Source organism: Tamandua tetradactyla, chromosome 13, assembly GCF_023851605.1.
Source record: "Tamandua tetradactyla isolate mTamTet1 chromosome 13, mTamTet1.pri, whole genome shotgun sequence".
Taxonomy (NCBI): Eukaryota; Metazoa; Chordata; class Mammalia; order Pilosa; family Myrmecophagidae; genus Tamandua; species Tamandua tetradactyla.
In genome coordinates this window covers 5,536,056-5,556,452 of record NC_135339.1, presented here as the reverse complement: position 1 = coordinate 5,556,452, position 20,397 = coordinate 5,536,056, and the positions used below count along the sequence as shown (strand labels likewise).

General features: G+C 40.1%; 2 protein-coding genes across 15 annotated transcripts in view; one reads left to right on the top strand and one right to left on the bottom strand.

Annotated features, from left to right (window-relative positions):
* Nucleotides 1-639, bottom strand: part of NCOA4 (nuclear receptor coactivator 4) — a 67,261-nt gene extending 66,622 nt beyond the window's left edge. For 2 of the 3 annotated variants that reach the window (XM_077124596.1, XM_077124603.1), the window contains exon 1: nt 33-348. The gene's annotated coding sequence lies outside the window, so the exon portion shown is untranslated. Of the gene's footprint in view, nt 1-32; nt 349-384 lie in introns of those variants that run through there. The other variant, XM_077124604.1, reaches the window with a different exon arrangement.
* Nucleotides 499-20,397, top strand: part of WASHC2A (WASH complex subunit 2A) — a 67,687-nt gene continuing 47,788 nt past the window's right edge. For 6 of the 12 annotated variants that reach the window (XM_077124587.1, XM_077124584.1, XM_077124580.1 and 3 more), the window contains exons 1-10: nt 881-1,206; nt 1,293-1,415; nt 2,136-2,300; nt 9,501-9,563; nt 12,068-12,241; nt 14,611-14,704; nt 15,368-15,429; nt 16,730-16,777; nt 19,047-19,154; nt 19,707-19,791. In XM_077124587.1, coding sequence (XP_076980702.1) covers nt 1,204-1,206; nt 1,293-1,415; nt 2,136-2,300; nt 9,501-9,563; nt 12,068-12,241; nt 14,611-14,704; nt 15,368-15,429; nt 16,730-16,777; nt 19,047-19,154; nt 19,707-19,791 — 925 coding nt within the window. In that variant the 5' untranslated portion in view covers nt 881-1,203. Of the gene's footprint in view, nt 608-878; nt 1,207-1,292; nt 1,416-2,135; nt 2,301-9,500; nt 9,564-12,067; nt 12,242-14,610; nt 14,705-15,367; nt 15,430-16,729; nt 16,778-19,046; nt 19,155-19,706; nt 19,792-20,397 lie in introns of those variants that run through there. The other 6 variants (XM_077124589.1, XM_077124583.1, XM_077124581.1 and 3 more) reach the window with 6 other exon arrangements.

Genomic DNA, 20,397 nt, shown 5'->3' with positions numbered 1-20,397 from the left:
AAAGTTATTTCTCTTGTTAAGAACATACTTACATTAGGTTTTGCCTAGGTGATTTCAACTTCAACTGTGAAATAACTGTCAGGTTTGGAAGAACTGTGTTTCATTCACACGCTTCTCGGTCACTAGTAACTTCCTTTCTCCTTCATTCATTCCTAGAAATGAAGAAACCCTCAAAGCGTCACTTAAAAATTTAGATTCAATGACCACACAATTGTGCTTCCTTTTTCAGTTACACTGTCCACTGAAGGCCACAACTGCTGTAATCCAAAATCATGGAGACCACTCTTGTCTGCACTGGCATTTGAACATGAATTCAAATCATTTCAGATGTAAACAGATTTAAAAACAAACAAGAATTTCTCAATTAAAAGACAAAAGATCTACCTATGCGGTCCCTTTAGCAGCTTCCAACATACGCAGAATTCTCTAGAGAGCACAAACGTCATAGGTGGCAGATCCTCACAGATCACCCAGTTCAAACTTTCACTTTACAAACGTGGAAACACAGGCCAAGGACGAGCGCGGAAAGCCTGTTCGGCGCAGGACTCACACAGGAACCCGAAGCTGCCGCCCAAGGGCAGGCGAACGCTGGCGGAGAGACCCCCAGGTTCTGTTCGCAGTCGTCTCCCGGGCAGGCCCGTGCGCCCGTCCCGCCCTGCCCACCTGTCGCGGGTCGAGAGCCCGGGAGCCACACCCCTTCCCGGACCCGGGGGCCTGCGCGGCCAGGGCCGGCGGAGACGGTGCATGCAGGGAGGGCGCACGGCCCCCTTAAGTGGGTGCTGAGCTCGCTGTCCCACGGGCTCGGACCGCTTTGACCATGCCGGAGACTCGAATGCAGCCGGGCAGTCCTCGGCCACCTCCGCGCCTGGTTATCCCTCTGGGTTGGAGGACGCGCGACTGGACCGTCACGTGACGACTGAGTCCCATGGCCGCCCGGGGCTTGGGCGGAGCGGTTGCCCGTGCCGGGCCCAGCCCGGGGATTCCTCGTCTCCCAGTCCTAGCCGGTGGCGGTAACCTTCTCCCCGCCGCTCACGAGACCGGCGCGGCGAACCTCACACCCGGTCACGTGCGCGCGGGGTCACGTGAGACCAGTCACGTGAGACGCGTCACGCGCCGGGGTCCTGTGGCCCGGCGATCGGCTTCCGGAGCTCTGCGGCCCTGTGCGGGTTTGAGCAGCGCGGCCCGCGAAGCCGCGCGACCGGGATGGTGAGGGCTGCAGGCCGGGGCCGGGCCTGGACCGGGGCTGTTGCCGTCCCTTGCCTCAGCCCCTCTTCTCGTCTTTCTCGCTGCAGATGAACTGGACGACCCCTGACGCGGAGCGGACGCCCGGGTCTGAGCCTGTGTGGGAGCGGCCCTGGTCCGTGGAGGAGATCCGCAAGAGCAGCCAGAGCTGGTCCCTGGCGGCCGACGCGGGGGTGAGAGGCGGGCCCCGGGCGGGGGCGACGGGAGCCGTCGGCTTCCCCCCAGATCCAGGTCGTTCCATATTCTCACTACTGGCTGCCGAAGACTCCGCTTCAGAGGCTGTTTTGTCCATTACAACACACACCAGTTCCTCATTCTCGAAATCTCCTTAGCTTGCCGAGTGCTCCGACTCGGGCTGCAGGGTTCTCTTCCTGGTTTGGGTTTCCCCAATAAAGTTTGGGTGCTTTCAGCTCCACCCCTGGGGGAACACATTCATTTCTGCCGCGCTGCGAGCCACTAGTGAGGCAATTCCACGTCGGTACCTGGAATGAGTGGGGCGGGAGACAAGCTGTGATGAGGGGGAATCGTTAAGTAGGGTGCCCAGGAGACGCAAAACCCAGAACCTTGATTTCCGAGTCCCATGTGAGTAGTGTTCTTTCTTAAGAGCGTGGTTTGTTGTTTTCTCCTGCATCTGTGATCCTTGTAGAATGACAGCCAAACAGGAGATTCCCCCGGAAACGAGATAGCGAGTGTCCATCCTTTCGTTGCCGTTGTTTTGATGAGTTTAGTGTTTTTCAGCACCGCTTGGTCTTTGTACAGTCAAAAGCAATATCCTTTTGATATTCCATCACAAATACGTATTCATAAAGGTGAAAAGAAATAGGCTATTTGTTTTGATACACAGGATGGAGGCTTTTAATATTGATATTGCTGTATATTTATTTCTAAAATAGCTACTGCAGTTTCTACAGGAATTCTCACAGCAGACTATCTCTAGGACCCATGAAATCAAGAAACAAGTGGATGGATTAATTCGGGAAACGAAGGCTACGGATTGCCGCCTGCATAATGTCTTCAATGACTTCCTTATGCTGTCTAATACCCAGTTCATTGAGAATGTGAGTAACTTCATTCAAACTTGAAGTGCTTTTTAGGGAGGAAGGGTTATATAATTTTAAATGAGCTGTTAGGTTCCCTCATAAACTCTCACTAAAAATTAGTGGAAATTAGTAATTGGAAGATTCTTTCTCTAGTTTTGATATCTGCTTTTTTTTTCAGTCTAATGATAAAATTTCCTCATTTTTCAGTATAATGAGCTGGTAGGTTCCCTCATAAACTCTCACTAAAATTAGTGGAAATTAGTAATTGGAAGATTCTTTCTCTAGTTTTGATATCTGCTTTTTTTTCAGTCTAATGATAAAATTTCCTCATTTTTCAGTATCTTGGTCCCTTTTGATATTTGAGAGTAGACAGCATTTGTGCTGAGTTTTGTTGCATCGAAACAACCCACCCTTGTTAAGGCATGTTTTGCAAGGGAGCCTATTCCTGGTCTCATCTGGGCCCATTATGTGTGTGCAATTATGGGCTAGGTCCATTATGTTGTGACAAATATAATAAAGGGATGTATGTGTCTGCTTGGAATACTCTCAACTAACATTTTATGACCTAATCTGTCTTATAGAATGGACCCTATATAGATGATAGTTTTTAACCCATGTGTGATTCTGTCCATGTTTTTTGAGTTTTTGCTAGGTGCTAGGAAAACACAGGTAAATTTAATGTAGCCTCTGCCTTAAAGAAGACCACAATCCACCATAAATAGCATAATTCTGGAATAGAAAGGAATCAAGTAAGTGTGCAGGTGTTAACAGATGAAGATGAAGGGTTGGCTGATCTGGCAGTTAGGGTGGCTAACTTTCTGAGTTGATGTTGTAATTCATCTGTGAAAAAGAATTTTTAAGGTAGGCTGTCTCTTGATATTGTCAGATGTAATGTAATAAAAACGATTCTCAAAATAGGAAGATTGTTAAAAGCCCGAGATTTAGAATGCTTATGAGAAGACCACAGAATGCCAGCTTGCAGTGTGTTTCAAGCTTTGGTAGTTTTAGTTTGAAATGCTGCTGCTAATCTTTTTTGGGGGGGTAGGGGGGAATCCATGTGTAAAATCCATCTTAAAGATCTCTTTGCTATTTATTTTTTTTAAACAAATGGCAAAACAAATCCTGTAAGTTGAAAACCTGACAGATATTCAAGTTGCATGCCTATGCCTGACACTGAGCATAGGTTTCTTGCTGGAAGAGTTGAGTTTCTCTAAGGAATAGTCCCTGTTTCCCTGGTTGTGTGCAGCCCCATCACTTGTTTATGGAGGTGTTTGGTGGCCTTTAAAAGATACTTGTTACTTTTCCTTCTGGATCTTTCTTGTTCGATCCAACCGTTTTCTCTGCAGTCAGTATTACAGTATGAGACTGGCCAAGGAAAAAACTTGGAAGGTTTTTTGGTACTGGATGGGAGTAATTGCTGTGCCTGTACCAGTCCTTTGTTGATGCTTTAGTAGAGAGGAGTGGGACCTTCATAAGAAGCAGGACCATCATAAACTTTTCTTTCTGAATCACAATTTTCAGGTCTTCTCTTTCCTCGACATTTTGGGGGGGGGGTGCAAAGTTTCTTAGATGCTAAGTTTTCCAGGATCCATTGTTTGTTGTCGTTCTTTATTTCTGCTCAACTTCTGTGGATTCTCTTCCTTCCACCCTCCTCTCCTTCCCCTTAGTCGATAAGTCCTTGTGCCTCTTCCTCTTGCAGTCGGCAGCCAGAATTCCCCTCTGGATGTGCTGGATTGCCACTGCCAAATATAACCATTTCCCAGACCTCTCTATATATGCCTCACATTGCAGGTTCTTTCCTTTCAAGATAAGAAAATGGCTATGTTTAAAAAAACTTTGGAATCAGCTTGCTGATACTGTATTTGACAGTGGGCTTTTTAAATGTTTTCTTCAAACTCTGACCGTGGTATGCTTGTATTAAAATTTATGCTTGAAAGATGGTGCCTTTTGGCTTAACAGTAGTTTTTGGAGAGAGATTCAAAGTCTGACTGGTTCTGGGTTTTATTAATTAACCTTAGAGCAGCCTCCAGTTTGCAAACTGCCTTATCCAATGAGTGAAACTGAAGAACAATCAGGACTTTCTAGGGTAAAGAGAAATTAGTACCTTTAATAAAGGCTCACCAGGGTATTCTGAAGGAGAAATGCTAATTAACATTGGCCAGTGCTTTAGTGTCTAATCAGAAGGGAATACAATTCTTAGAACTTCATTAATCTATTACTGTAGGAATTTTATCCTGGAACGTTAAATGCCATAGATAATGACTTCTATTTGTTAAGAGATCTCTTAAGGGAGGTTTTTTTTTTCTTTTTTGAGTTAATTGTTTGAAAATCTTTAGCTTTGTAAAATAAAAGTTTTCTAAAATGAAACTACTTTTTCCCCCATATTATCTTATCAAGTTACAAAAGCTATTTTTTTGGTCACTGTTTTCCCCTTTTCTCTTTTTCCCTTGAAGAAACAGGTTGAGTTGCTAAAACTGTCAGATGCTTAATTGCTGAGATGGGATAACACTCAAAAACTCATTGACTTATAGCTCCCTGCGCAGAATGCCCTCCCCCAACCGTATTTCACATGACCTTGTCCTTGCTCTTGACATTGCAGCCATCTGAACCCTCTCATCTCTTTGCTTATATTGCTACATGTGCCTCTGATCTTCAGTTGGCTCCTCCTCCCGAAGCCAACTTGGTCAGTGCTTTCACAGGGAGACCCTCCTTGACCCTCTGTACTGGGCAACCCCGATAAAAGCTCTTGACGCTTCAGGTGCAGTTCTTTTTTTTTTTTTTTTTTTTTTTTTTTAACATGGGCAGGCACCAGTAATCGAACCCAGGTCCTCGGGCATGGCAGGCAAGCACTCTTACCTGCTGAGCCACCGTGGCCCACCCGAGGTGCAGTTCTTTAGAAGCACTTCCCACAAGTGTAATTCTGCATTTGTTGAAATGATTTGAGGAGTTGAACTCCCCTACTAAATAAGGTCCTTTATTTTTGTTAAATATATTCCTAGAGCTCAGCAAATTCTGGTGTACAGAGACTCAACAAATATTTGAATGAATGAATGTATTAATGAATGAATGAGAGAAGAAATAAATGAAAAGGTCTAGGGCCATATATAATCTGTTAAATTCTAAGCCCTTGATTTCTTTTACTTCACACCCTATCTCCCCAACCTAGGGAAAAAGATCCTTTGAAGAGAAACGTAGAAATATTTAACAATTCTGATTCTGTGTTAATCAGCAGTTCTGGGTTCTGAATTTAAAGTGATTTAAAAAAAACACATGAAGCTGTGAGTTCAGCCTGGGAGTTAACCTTGATTCTCTGCTGTGCACCAGTCCTTGAAATGCAGCATCTTAGTCACCCTCAGAAATCCCTTGGGTTTTATGTATTGGCTGGTTGGTTTCTTAGATGAGCTGCCTGTTTTGCTAGCTTTGAGCTGCTAATGTCTTGTGTGGCCGATTTTAATGATAGGCAGTAGAGAAAGTAGGGTGTTGGTTGCTATTCATATGTTAGCATGAAACTCCACCTTTCAGGTTGGTCTTCTTGCTATTTAAATTCTGAAGTACCTCAGTAACTTGTATCTTGATGTCTCAACTTTAATATTTACTTACTTTTTTGTTTTTCTTTTTGAAAATTATTGAGGTAATTTCCAGTTTTCATAGAACGAATAGACAAAAATAAGGAAAAAGGAAAAAAGCATCTGAAGTTTCATTAGCTGGAGGAAGACTTTCAGCATTTTTTGGTGTATATATTCAAGTCCTTTTCCTTTGCAGATATTAGACTTGAAAATTTTTCTTTCTTATTATAAAAGTAATAAGCATTCATCGTAGAAAGATTGGCATAGGTTAAAAAATACTAAAATGTAAAATAATTATAAAACGACCAAAAGAATTGCTTATTACTCCCCCACTCCGTATTAATCAACTTTGAACATTTTTACGTATTCCTTTCTAGTGCTTTTTTAAAAAAATAATTTGAACCTTTTCCAGATGACAGTGTGTGTATACGTTTTTGCAGCTGGTAGTTTTCCTTAATGTTAACTTATTATAGAAGCTTTTAACACAACTTTGAGACTTTTGTGCAGTTTTTTAATGTTCTTGCTTTATTATATTACTGGATTATTATTAGCTGCTTTATTATATGACTAGATTATAATTTATTTAGCAATCTTCCAATATCCAACGTTTTTTATGGAGTATTTCATATGTAAGAACGGTATAGAAATTAACCATAAATGTGAAGAAATTGCACCACCCTGAAAGAACAGATTTTAGTACTTGCTTCAGAGACACCAATTCCCATTTTTCCCCTTTTTTGTAATAATATTTTTATTTAAGAAAACAAGCAATTTGCTTAGAACCACCAAAAACAGATATCTTAGTTAAACCATAGACATTTAAATAAAATATTCATATAATCATTGTAAAACCCGTGTTTGTGCAGTAAGTTTCATAAACCAATTTAAAATTAAGGCAACAAGGAAGAAATCTGCAAATTCAGATAGCAAAGTTCTTAAATTCTAAATATTAAATATTAACTTAAATACCATTTGATTAGCCGTCAAAACTGTGAGTGTTCTCAAAATATCAAGTAGAAAGTTATTACAAATATCTACATTACTGTAGTAATGATTACATTTTATAGTCTTCCCCAAAATTATAGACTGCTGAATCAAAAAACACGACAGTGTTATAATCCTAATAGCTATCTATTATTATATTCTATATTATATTAGAATATAATTGCTATGTTCTAATAGCTATTTTATTAAACATTTTCCTGGTTTCAGAAAAATGTGACAATACAAATATTTTTACAACTAACATATGAAAATCTTAACTACCTAAAATGGATATTTTAGTTAGCTTATCCATCGACATATTTAAATGAAATATCTAAGTAATCATTCTAGAGCCTGTTTGTACAATATGTCTCATAAACCAGTTTAAAGTTAAAGCAAGGAAGGAAAAAATCTATTGATACATATATCAAAGTTTCTTAAATTCTAAGTATTAAACAGTTGCCTTAAATACCATTTGATTAACTATCAAAACTGTGCATGTTCTCAAAATATCAAGTAAAAAGTTAAATACAAATATCAACTTTGCTATAGTAGTGAGCTATGTTACTAAGCATTTTCAAATTTTTTCAGGAATTTGTTTTATCTGATATTGCTTCAGTTGCCTATCGTTTTTTGTTGTTGTTGTAAGATATAACATATGTACAAAGAAAGGAAAGGGAAAAGCAATAATTTTCAAAGCACACGTCAACGAGCAGCTACAGGACAGGTCCCGTAGTTTGTCATGGGCTGCCATCCTTCAGCTCGGATATTTCCTTCTAGCTTCCCCCTTAATTTTTCTAACATTTCCGGTGAGGACCCCTTTGTGTTTCTGCCGTTTAAATTATTTTTCTTACCTGGAGATCATATATACCCGTGTGGCTGTGTGTGAGTGCATGTGTGTAGTGTGCGAGTTGCTCTCTGGTATGAATCTGAGGATTTTACCTTAAGACCCATGGAAAAGCCTGTGGCATTTTGATTGGAATTGCATAGAATTTATCAGTTTTGTGTTTGATTTTTCTGCTATAAATCGTGATGCCCTGAGCATCTTATTATCTTTATTTATGATTATTTTTCTTGGACTAAACTTTAAAAACTAGAAATCTTGGGTCAGGATGTGAACTTTTAAAAGCTACATTGTTTGATTAGATGGGTAGACATTTTAAAAAGTTGGACACCATCCTCTACTGGCAAAGGTTTGAGAACCAGGCACTTGAATATAGTTGATGACAGTGTAAATTGCTAACATTTGTGGACAGTAGTCTGGGAATAGCTATTGGGATTATAACACTGTCATGTTTTTTGATTCAGCAGTCTATAATTTTTGGGAAGCCTATAAAAATAAAAGGACCAGTGCCTAAGAATATATGTATACGTATGTTTAGATCATGTTTGCATATAGTAACACAACTTAGAAATCTCCTAAGTGTTCATCAATTGGGCACTACTGATTAATTATGGAATACTTTATGCCATTGAGTATTATGAAGATATAAAAAAGATGGAGCCAAATCTGTGCTTTTTCCTATAGTGTGTTTGTGAGAAATTAAATGAAAAAAGTGGCACAGAGAAACGTGTACACAGAAGAAATTAATTTTATTTAAAGAGAGAAGGAGTGGGTATCTCTAAGTAGGTTCATAAGTCTGCATGTTGTTTGTGAGCGAGCTTGGGGAAACATAGAACACACCAGGCTTAAATTGATTATTTTAATGGGTTAGGTTTAATGGGTTAGGTTGGGGGGTGGGAGGAAACCATTTTTTCAATACATCATTTGACTATACCTTTATACTGACTTGAAAATGTTTTATTGAGGTATAATTCACACACCATAAAACTTGCTCCTTTGATGTGTACAATTCAGTGGTTTTAGTATATTTTCAAAGTTTTGCAACCATTAGCACTATCTAATTCCATAAGCATTTTCATCCCCCAATTTATGTTGACTTGTTATAACAAGCAACATAACATTTTATAACTTGTTATAAAAGCTACCTTGTTTGATTAGATGGGTAGACATTTTAAAAAGTTGGACACCATGTTGGACTTTGGTAGTTTAAGAAACAATATATAGTTAAATACAGAAAAATAAAAGCAGTGATAATCAGTTATTGGCCTGACACATGCATTTTGGAAAAGATGGTCCTGCCCGCCCTGCAGGAGTCCAGCCACGTGTGTGGCCTTCTGGCAAATCAGTGGTTAGTTTGGACTGTTGGCTTTTGCATAAATGGCATAATAAACATTTATCTTCAATTTTAAGCAAACGAAAGAAAATAAGTCTTACTTTTACTGTTTCCATTGCTCAAGATATTATAGTTCTCATTATCTAGTTAAGTTACACCGATTGACATTGTCAATATCCCCACATGGGGGAGTCTTTGTCCCCCTGTCAGCATTAAGCATTAGGTTTAACAAGTGTGCAAACTGATGTCTCATTGTTTTTGTGGTTATTTGCTCAGTAATTAGCTTGAACTTTTTTCATGTTTTCTAGTCATTTGTATTTTTTTTTTTTAACTTTTGGCAAATTTTGTTTTGCTCTTTGTCTATAACCAGGGCCCTTGGCCATTTGTTAAATAATCATTTTCTTATCTTTAGTGTCTCTCTTTGTATGTTTAATTCTTCTATTTCAAATGATGTTTTTGTCCTTTTAAAAATGAATTTGTTCTATATTTAGCGTGTGTATGATGAAGAGGTGGAGGAACCGATGCTCAAGGCAGAGGCAGAAAAACCAGAACAGGTATTTGCATTAAATCATTCTTAAATTGAATTCCTAAGTTAGAGAAGAAAAGTGGTAGGAATTTGTCAATTGGTGGGTGGGGGTGGGGGTTGTAGGACAGGGGAATGGATGTTGAGGGAAATGACAGGGACTGCTACTGACAGCCCAACAGTCAAATTACAATGAAATGTATAGCAAGTAATATGTAGATGATGTTGCTGAATTCTGCAATTCAGCAGTCAAATTATACTGAAATGTGTAGCTAGTAATATGAAGTTCTTGAATTCTGACTTAAGGATAGAGCAGAGATTGACACACTTGTTCTATAAAGGGCCAGGTAGTAATAGTTTGGATTTTGTGGACAATGTAAGTCTGTCACAAATGATTTTGCTTGTTTTTTTTTTTAAACAGTTCTTTAAAGAGGTAAAAAGCGTTCTTACCTTAAGAGCTGTATAAAAACAGACCGCAGGCCAGACTGTAGTTTGCCAACCTCTGGAATAGAGTATTACATAGATCAGTTTTTGACTATGTTTTCTGAACTACAGGGCCAAACCAGTTCTATCAGCTGTTAATAGAATTGCCCCAGTCCTCTAAATGTGCTAATAACAAATTCTGATAGTCCACTAATGTGTGAAAATAAATTTCAGTACTGGTCTTTAGAGACTGTTTCCCCTTCTTTCATGACTGCTTGGATTCTTATTGTTCCTACCCAATCAGAATGGCAGTGTATGAAAACTGAGTTAGCCCACATGACTGCCTCCTGAATGCCACGACGTTAGTACCAAGGTTTCAGGATGCACACAGACATTTGTTGACTCTATAGTAAGACTCTAAGAAGTTGGCAACCTAGAGGAAGACATTGCCTTCAAGAGGACAGTTTTTGTCCTGTCACCTAGGTCTTGGAAACTTCAGACAGGGCAATCTCAGTGGTGTAAAATAGCAGGGAAAGCTTCCCTCATGATACTTTGGTGGGGGAAAGCAAGCAAGCCAGATTTGAAGGTGGGATAGTGGTGGTGGATTGCATTTCAGCCAAGAGAATGGCGTGGGCTGAGGTTCAGAGGTGGCATATTGTACCTGCTATTTTATGGGCTGTGTTTGTGGAAGTTAGTTGGGTAAGGCAAGAGGAAGAAAGTGGGAAGGGGGTTGGATTCTGGAAGAGTTCGAGAACCTGATAAAGGAGTTAGAGGCAGTAGTTCCTACCTTTTTTCCCTGTGGCTTCATGTATTATGTATATATGAGCATTCTCCCTTGGCTATTTCCACATCATTGGCCCACACAGTTAACAGACTATGGTTTAACTCATTTTCTAGCTCTTTAGCAGTGATTCTACCAGTTTTCTCCCAGGGAATAGCTTTTAATCAACTCTAATTTATTCAGAAGAAAGAACTCATTTGCAAAGTTGCTACTTTATCTGAAATAGTTACTTGTAACATAGGAAGCTATTAGTGTGGGAAAGAATGTTAGTAACCAGCTAACATTCTATTTCCAGCTTTCTTTTAAAAAATTTATTTTAGTGTTAATAGTACTCAAGGATTTGCTAACTATATAAGTGCATTAGTATTTGGGTACACCAAGTGTTGAATTTTATGGTTATCACCTGTTAGCCATTTAACTCAGAATCAAGTGTACTGGAGTAGAAAAGATGCACCCACCCCCAAAGAAAAATTAGACTTCAATGCTTAAAGTAAAAGGGTAAAGTGTTTGTTGAGTTTCCCCTTTGCTTCTCAAAACAACATTATATGGGCTGGTTTTTTCTATCACTATGAGGCAACTCCTAGAATATTTGTGAGGAGGGTAACATGAGGGTAAAAATAGTCAATTTTCAGTATTTCTCACACCAATGATACATTTGTGAGTGAGAAGACTGTCAGTGAGAACAGCAGTCATAGAGAGTGGAGACCTGGAATATTTCAGCAGACTGGTGACAGGTACAGGCGTCTTTGGAGGTTATTGTGCTGGGGCAATGTACAGGGGAGATTCAAAATGAAACTGACTTTCTGGGTGTGAAACTAGTTTGTAAGATAATTTAATTGTCCAGTTTTTGCTCTTGTTTTGTTTGTTTGTTTGTTTGTTTTGGTTTATTTTTTAAATTGTAATTGAAGAATGTGACCTCTAGCTGTGTTAACTTGTAAAATTGGGTAAGGGCTATTAACCAGAGTCGCATACAGTCATGGTAAAGGTGAAAGCCTGGGCCCTTCGTTCCTCCAGTTGAGGCGTTGCTGTGAGGGCCCTGTCTGTAGGTGTGTAACTGGATCATCATGTGACAGTCATCCTCCTGTTTCTGTACATGATGAACCCGAGGCTCTGAGACCTTCTGTCTAGAAAGTGGCCAAGTCGGGATTTGAAACAGGCAGTTCTACTCCAAAGCCTGTGTCAAGGCACTCAGTGTGCTGTAACTTGGGTTAATGTTTTTAACTAGAAGTTTTGGAACATAAGGCCGGGTTTTAGGAAGCATTCACAGGATTTTATTGGGGGTTAGTATACCAATATATTGAAGATTCATACTAATTGATATATTTTTGTAGGAGAAGACCCGGGAACAGAAAGAAGTAGATCTGATTCCTAAAGTCCAGGAGGCTGTGAACTACGGCTTACAAGTATTGGACAGTGCGTTTGAACAGCTAGATATACGAGCAGGAAACTCGGACTCTGAAGAAGATGATACCAATGAGCGGGTGGAATTGATCCTTGAACCAAAGGTAAAGACGGCTCAATTCAAATACTTACTGTTATCTGTTATACCTTGGGTACTTTACTTGGGCACACAGTGAGCAAGACGTGGGTTTTACTTCTAGGAATTAAGCATTCCCTGTAGCCATCTCATATTGACCCCATCAGAAAGCCTTGCTCTATATGAGCATTTATTGAGCACTTGTTGGATACAAAACAGTGCACTGGGTTGGGGAGGTACAAGATGCAGGACGTGGTTTCTTCTCAAAGTGCTCAGTAGAAGACACATTTATGGGAAGGATGATTGCTCACAAGTGCTCTGAGCGAGAACTAACTTCTAACCAGGAACTTAGGGTTAAACTGGGTTTTGAGTGGGGTTTTGAAGGCTGGGGGGGCCCAGGAGTGGTGGAGATTGTTGAGAACCTGAAATTCTGTTGTGCTAAGAAGGACTGCAGAAGGGTTAAAAGATTCTTGGACTGTTTGCAGGTTTTGGCTTTTATGAGCAAAATTGGCTGTGAACATTCGTGTATAGGGTTTTGCATGGACGTAAGTTTTCCTTTTTCCAAAATAAATGCCTGGAATGAGACTTCTGAGTCACATGGCAATGATTTACCTTTGTAAACAGTTAGTTGATGGAGACAGAAAATTAGAGGAAACGTTTTTGCGTGTTAGCTTATGACTGATAGCAGATGACAGACTACAGCATCAGCCTGGCAACTGTTTGTTGCTTTGCAATGTATTTTTCCCAGATTGGCAGAGGAGATGGTTGGGGACACAGAGTCACTTGCTGATAGTCATTTGCTGTGTTGTTGACTTGAAATGCCTCCGCAGTCAGTGAGCAGTCGGTCCAGTTAGCACTCTTATTTTCTTTGCACTAAATGGGTTGTTGTTGTGTGTCTGACCTTTACATTGATCGTCACAGATTTTGTTGTTGTCTGGCATCAGAGTAGTGCCTTCACTCCTCCATACCCGCGAGGTCTTTTCAATAGGAGGCGATGTTATATAGTTAAAGGGTAATGCTGCAAAGAGGATACGTAGCTTTTCCTCTTGCGGTGGAGAGAGGAGTTAGTCCTAGAGGGTAGTGCTTTCTTGAGCCTAACTTTTAAATTTGTGTTCGATAGGTGGAATTAAAAGAGATGGAGGACTGAAATAGAAGGACCTCCAGCATATATCGATGTGTACACAGTCTCCCTTGTTTAGTCCCTTTGTTTAATCATCAGTTCATATTTTATCAGTCACCTTTCTAAATTCTGTAGTGTGAGCCACTGGTGAGCATTGATCTTCTGTTCTTTGGGTTATTTTTTCTTCTAGACAGGAATTCTCAACAGTGTTTTGGGTATATGTTCCTTTAGCTTATGGAGCTTGTTTGTTTTGTTGCTATTCTGTCTTTTCACCTAATCTGTATTTCATGTGCTCTGTTCTGTTCTTTTCTTTGTCCTGGTACTGTGTGAATAAATCCTCCTTGATTCCCTTCGTACCTTGTTCATGGTCTGATTGTCCATCCCTCTGAGCTGTTGATATTGGATTAAATCCACTTTTTTTTGTAGTTTGAGATGGTGGTAGTGTGGGATAGGGGGAGAAGTCAGCTGTTGTGCTTTTTTTTCCCCTTGAGATTCCATTTTTTGAGCTGTAGCAAGTACTTTTACCAGCTGGGGGCAGAGTTAGACTCCTAGGAAGAGGGGTTTGTTCTCAGGAGTCCAGTAGATTCTGAAGTTTATCTGGAGCCCTGGAACCTGTGCTTCTTGCCGTGACTCTGAGTCACTGAGTCTGTCTGTCCCTCTACACCCATGTCCATCATCTCTGCCCTTTCTGCATGACAATCTGTCGCCCGCCCCCCACCAAACACCCCTACATCATGCTCCCAAGCCTGATAGCCCACCTACTGCACATAGCCATAAACATAGTGCGATTATCTCCTCCGTGCACTTCTCTCCAAATTTGAGGATTCTCAAGATTTTTTTTCCTTACCAGTATTACTTTTTATGGAGGAATATGGAATTAGGACTCATTAAAATTTGTCAGAATTTTTCCTTTCTTTGGTACTCCTCTTTTTGAACTTTATATTGTGAGGGTGTGTTCCTTTCCTTATTTCCTTGCTGCTAGTAAACTTTATGGAGGTTTTTGTCATTTTTGTTAATATAAATTAGGCATTTGGGTGGGGAGATACAGTGGGGAGCAGCTTTACCATCCCATCTTTGCCCAGGATTTGGCTTTTTGTTTCTAGATCAAAGAGATACTTTTTACTTTTAATCTCGCTCTTTCTTATTCTCCACTTTTATTATTTAACTTGTTTAGGGTAGTCAGATGGAACGAGATGTCAGATGGAACACCTAATTATAGGTGTAATACCTAATTATCCAGCCTCTTTAGTAGCTTATACACTTTTTGTTGTTTATAGGATCTGTACATAGATCGTCCTTTACCCTATTTAATTGGGTCCAAGCCCTTCATGGAGCAGGAAGACGTGGGTCTTGGAGAGCTGTCTAGTGAAGGTACTCTTTTATTCACCAAATATTCTTAATTTTAATGTTTGTATCTTTTTATTTAATTTAAAACTTGACCTTAAAGTTGCACGTAGTAGTACTAACACCTCCCATCTACCTTTCACCCAGGCTCACCTGTTGTTAACATTTCACCACATTTGTATTAGCATTCTCTGTACGTAATACTTTATTCAGAAAGTATTTGAGAGACACCATACGACATTGATTCTAAATATTTCTGTCATTTCTAAGCTCGTGGACATTCTCTTACATATCTGAAGTACTGTTATCTAAATCAGGAACTTTGACTATATATATAATACTATTATATGACTTGCACGTTGGCAGGCATTCTACAGGGTGGTGTGGGAGCAGCGCAGGGAGCCGGGAGGCTCTTTGTGTTGGCTTTACCTTCTGCTGTCGAAAGTGTCTGTTAGGCATTTTCACTGCTGAATTACTAAGTTTTTTCTTGGAAATTAATAAATATCTTGTGGGGAGAGACTTTGAGGCTTTGCAAATACCCCTTCCTCACCACGGTGAAGAGATTTTTAGTTCCACCGAATGAGTATGAATGCTTTTATCAAAAACTCTGTGCTGCCAGTCCATGATGCTTTGTGATCTTGAGAGGGAAATAGAGACTTTTCTCGTGACCCTTTTCTCCTTTCGGGACAGAGGGCTCAGTGGGCAGTGATCGTGGTAGCATTGTGGACAGCGAAGAAGAAAAAGAAGAGGAGGTAAGGGCTGCTTGGTGTGACCAGGCCATGGTGGGTGGGAAACAGGATGGGTTCTGCAGCCCAAGTAAATAACATACTTGTGAATTAGCAGCCTGTTTTCATAAATCCTTTGACAGCGACAGAAGCCAGAAGCTACAAGTTTTTTCCTTGGGTTTAAACTTCCTTTCCCTCTTGTGTGCAGAAACAGGGAATTTGCTGCATGTCCCTTTGACCACTGCCCTCCCTCCCATCTCGTCACCAGCTCCCTTTCTTCCCAGTGCCTTTCAGGGGAGCTGCTTAGGTGTCTTGGTGGTAGCTCTGCCTGAGACACAGTCTTTGAGTAAGTTCTGTGTTTGAATAGTTCTAGGAAAAAACCTCCATGTTAAGTTTTTTTTTTTTTTACAGTGAAGCTTTCTAACCAGAAACCTGCTTAAGGCACCTGCTTACATTCTCCTGTGCTGCTGCCTCTGAGGTCTTTGTGTGCAGGGCACAATCTGGCCCCCTGGAATTGCCTGTTTAGTTGTATTTTTATGTTTGAAAAGGGCAGAGGCACTTAGAAGGATAGTCCTTAAGTGTGAGATTTCTAAAAAAAGATGGTTTAGGGCAGGCCACAGTGGCTCAGCAGAGAGAATGCTGGAGACCCGGGTTTGATTCCTGGTGCCTGCCCATGCAAAAAAAAAAAAGTTAAATAAAAGAAGATGGTTTAGTGCAGATGCCTCTCTGTTCACCTTATTCCCTATTTTCTGTAGTCCCTGCCCTTTGCCTTCCTTCCCTTGGCCCCCCAAACGAACCCTAGCAGAAGGAAACGAACTCTTCTTAAGGGACCTTGCTGTAAGGAATGGGCATTGGCTGAATTCTTTGCTTCTAGCCACTGACACAGCACTTACCTAGTGGCTAGTAGCAAATACAGAATGTTTCCTGAATGAGGTACTTATCATACTTAGAGGGAGAGTAGGGAGTTCAGTACAAAATGTGAAATGTCACAAACCAGCTTTGGATAGTTTTTGTAATTAAATGTGAAACTATTACTTTAAATCCAAAGGTTAGAGTTGCCAGTGTAGGTAGATTTGAACAAATTGTCAGAGATATTCAGACTCCCCAAATTGCACGTTCCTTGGAAGAGGTCTTGGCAGTATGGCCAAACCTCACCTTGTCTGCACCTTGGCACTTGAGGTAACCCATAATGAGGAGAAAGAGATTGTCGGTCAGAGTGTGTCCAACGTGACAAACAGTCGCTGTGCCCCAAGGCTAGGATCCGAAATTATGTCTCTGCTTCTTAGCAAAGCCTCTGTTAACTGAAGGCCTCTTCTCTCCCCCAAAGGAGTTAGATGAAGACTCTGCCCATCACAGTGACAGTGCTCAGACCCGGGTAAGGTGCACGAATAGGAGTGACTCTTTAAATTTAATTCACAGGTAGTATACATACCACAATCACTTTTGAATGGTTTTCTGGCTTAGGAGGAAAAAGTGGGAATTTTTCATGTTTGCAACTGATTTTTTTTTTTTTTACTTTATATTTTTTAATGCTTTACATTTGATACAACTATTAAAGATCAATTTAAAAAATAGCTTTCCAGTATTTTGTGTATATATATATATATTTTTCAATCTACTAAATTTATTTTAACATTTGTTCCCCCTATTATTTATTTATTTTTAATCCATATGTTTTACTCATCTGTCGATAAGGTAGATAAAAGGAGCATCAGGCACAAGGTTTTCACAATCACACAGTCACATTGTGAAAGCTATATCATTATACAGTCATCTTCAAGAAACGTGGCTCCTCAAGCGCAGCTCTACATTTTTAGGCAGTTCCCTCCAGCCTCTCCATTACACTTTAACTAAACAAGTGATATCTATTTAATGCATAAGAATAACCTCCAGGATAACCTTTCGACTCTGTTTGGAATCTTTCAGCCAATGACAGTTTATTTTGTCTCATTTTGCTCTTCCCCCTTTTGGTCAAGAAGGTTTCCTCAGTCCCTTGGTGCTGAGTCTCAGCTCATTCTAGGATTTCTGTCCCACGTTGCCAGGAAGGTCCACACCCCTGGGAGTCATGTCCCCCATAGAGATGGGGGAGGGCAGGGAGCTTGCTTGTCATGCTGGCTGAGAGAGAGAGGCCACATCTGAGCAACAGAAGAGGTTCTCTTGGGGGTGACTCTTAGGCCTAATTTTAAGTAGGCTTAGCCTATCCTTGCAACTGATTTTTACTTCAAGCTTTGTGTGTATTTAGGCTTACTACTCCCTTGTGTGTTTCTGCCAATTTTGCTTTATATTTTATCTAACAAAATAGGAAAGAGAGCCTCTGAAAAAGGCCCATTTACCCAAACTGAACTCTTTCACATGAATCTCCTCTCCCCATTTTAGTATTTGAGACAATATAGCATCATCATGGAGCACTAAGGGGCACTCAAAAGATGAAAATCTTCTGATGCCTTGGCAAAATTGTATCGATTTTGTATACCTTTGTAAGTTCATATTTTTTTCAGTATACACATTTTATCTTCTGTTTTTTATCTATATGTGCGTCTTTGTCATTTTAAAATAGCCTGTGCAGTTTTCTTTGTCACCTGCTATACTTTTAAGCAAGCTGATGTATAAGTAAGGGAAATAGTTTATTTCTCATTTTCTCTTTTTGAGGCATTGCTGCATTCAGTACTTTCATATGAAAAAATTCTTTGCTTCTGTAGAACTGTTTCCATAGGAATATGGTGATGTGGAGTTACATAAATGGCTTTTGATATGGTCTGAAGGAAGTTTCAAATTACAGATCCCACTTTCTGCTTTTCCCGCAATCTTACAACCACCTGCCTACTGGCTTCCTGAATTTTCTTGCCATTTTATATACATATATATATATACATACACACGCACATATATATGTATTCAGTGATAAATTGAAGTTTTTTCAGTTTGCATTTCAATTTCCTAATTGAGAAGCAAGTTTTCACAAAAAAATTTTAACTATCAAATGAAGGATTTTCCATCATTTGGTTGATACTTGTATTTTCTAGTCATATTAACAAATATGGTTGGTCTCTATAATTTTCATTACTTTTACAGAGTTTATCAATAAGATTTAGTTTTTTTGACAATACAATGTAATGGTTAAAAGCACTGGCTTGAACTCTCTTTGTACTATAAAGATTGACTGGTTTTGTGTGCCATGGCTGTCGCTTCTAGCCCTGTAACCTTGAATAGTTTAATCTCAGGAGTTAAAAGAATTAAATTAGATAATCAGCTGCTTTTAACATAGGGCTTAGGCCAAGCTGATTGGTTTAAACAGTTCTGTAGTTTTTCACTTGCTCTGTCTTGGATGTCTCTCCAGTCGTTACAACTTATTCCTTATAATTATTGCTCAGTATTCACATTAAGATTATACTTAGCTTATTCAGTTTTTTAATGATGAACATATTGAACATTTTAATGATGAACATATTGAACAATTCAAATTTTTGCTCTTTATGTTTGTCTGGCACATTTACTACTCCATAGCTTTTGCTGTATTATTATTATTTGCTGTATTTTAAAAAGTTGTTACTGTTTTGAAAGAGGTGCATAGAAGCTAAGTGAGAGTGTGTCTTGTTCAGCTGGATGACTGCCCAGTAGTTCCAACCTGGTGTTTGTATTCTTAGCATGCTGTACAGATGAGTGACGAGGACGAGGACGAGGATGGCATTGACCTTTTTGCCGACTCTGAGAAGGAGGAGGAGATCGAGGACATGGAAGGAAGCACTAGACCTGTAAGAAAGGCCAGATGGAGGTGCAGTCCTGTAGCAGGGCTTTAGGAATGGCACCTAGGGTTTATTCCTTTTACCGCCACTGACATCGGCTGGCTTCTCGTTCCACATCATATTTGTAGTTTCATTTATGCTTTTAAAAATAGTGGCAAGCACCCCAAATCACCCTACAAGTACCGCTTCTCCAAATGTTACACTTTTACAAGTCAGACCATTCAAAATATATTTAGTTCCAGAAGTTTTAAGGCACTGATAGTATTTTTCCCCCTCCTCACTGAAGCACTTTTTGCTAGTTTTCTTATCTAAATGTTTGTGTTTTAAAATGAAATGTTGAAGAAGGAACTAGAGAGCCACTCCTTTTGAAGGAGTGTTTCTAAGTCCTATTTCTTAGATGATCTGTGTGGGGTGGGCATGTTCATAATTCATTTAGTTAAATCCCGTTTTCTCTTTAGTTCAATTTCTTTGCTGTTGCTGACATCATTTTGTTGTGCTGAAAAGTAAACTTGGTTGTGTATGCTATAAAAAAGTGATTCCTTTGATCTCTTCTGCCTGCAGAAAAGTAGACCTACATCATTTGCTGATGAGCTGGCTGCTCGGATCAGAGGGGATGCCACGAGCCGAGGAGAGGGGGAGCAGACAGGTATGCCCCGAAGGGGGCTTCACAGGGCAGGTGGTCGTGGCAAGGGTTGGACCCTTTCCTGGACTTCACTGAGGGCAGATCTCTCTTCTTAATTACAAGGGCACAGGAGAGGCTTAAAGCAGTAGTTCTTAATCTTTTTTTGGTTTAAGGACCCTTTTGATAACTTGAACACTGTGGACCCTCAAGAAAAATGCACACATTTCCTGTGCAATTTGAGGGGACCCCAGTGGATACCTCAGAGGACAAGAATCCCTGGCTTGATATTTACCCCTGTCCTATATTTGAATTAATAAAAATGTGTTATAAGGTCTGTTCTAATGATTTATCGAGATGAAAGGATATCAGAATAAATCTTTTCAACAACTTTAGCCCTGGTATACGCAGGGCCCTGGTGCCTAAAGTGAAGCCCTCTGCCTTGAAAAGAAGCACTTGCACCTGCCCACTCTGTGTTAAGTGCTCAGGGGAGGTTGAGGTGCGAGGTTGGCTCTTGCTCTTGGCTCTGAGTAGCGAGGTCAATAGAGCCATGTACACAGCCAATAGACGTTGACCGAGGGTGAATTGAGGATAGTGAAAGCTGTGGCATACTCTTCAAGTTTTATTCCCCAG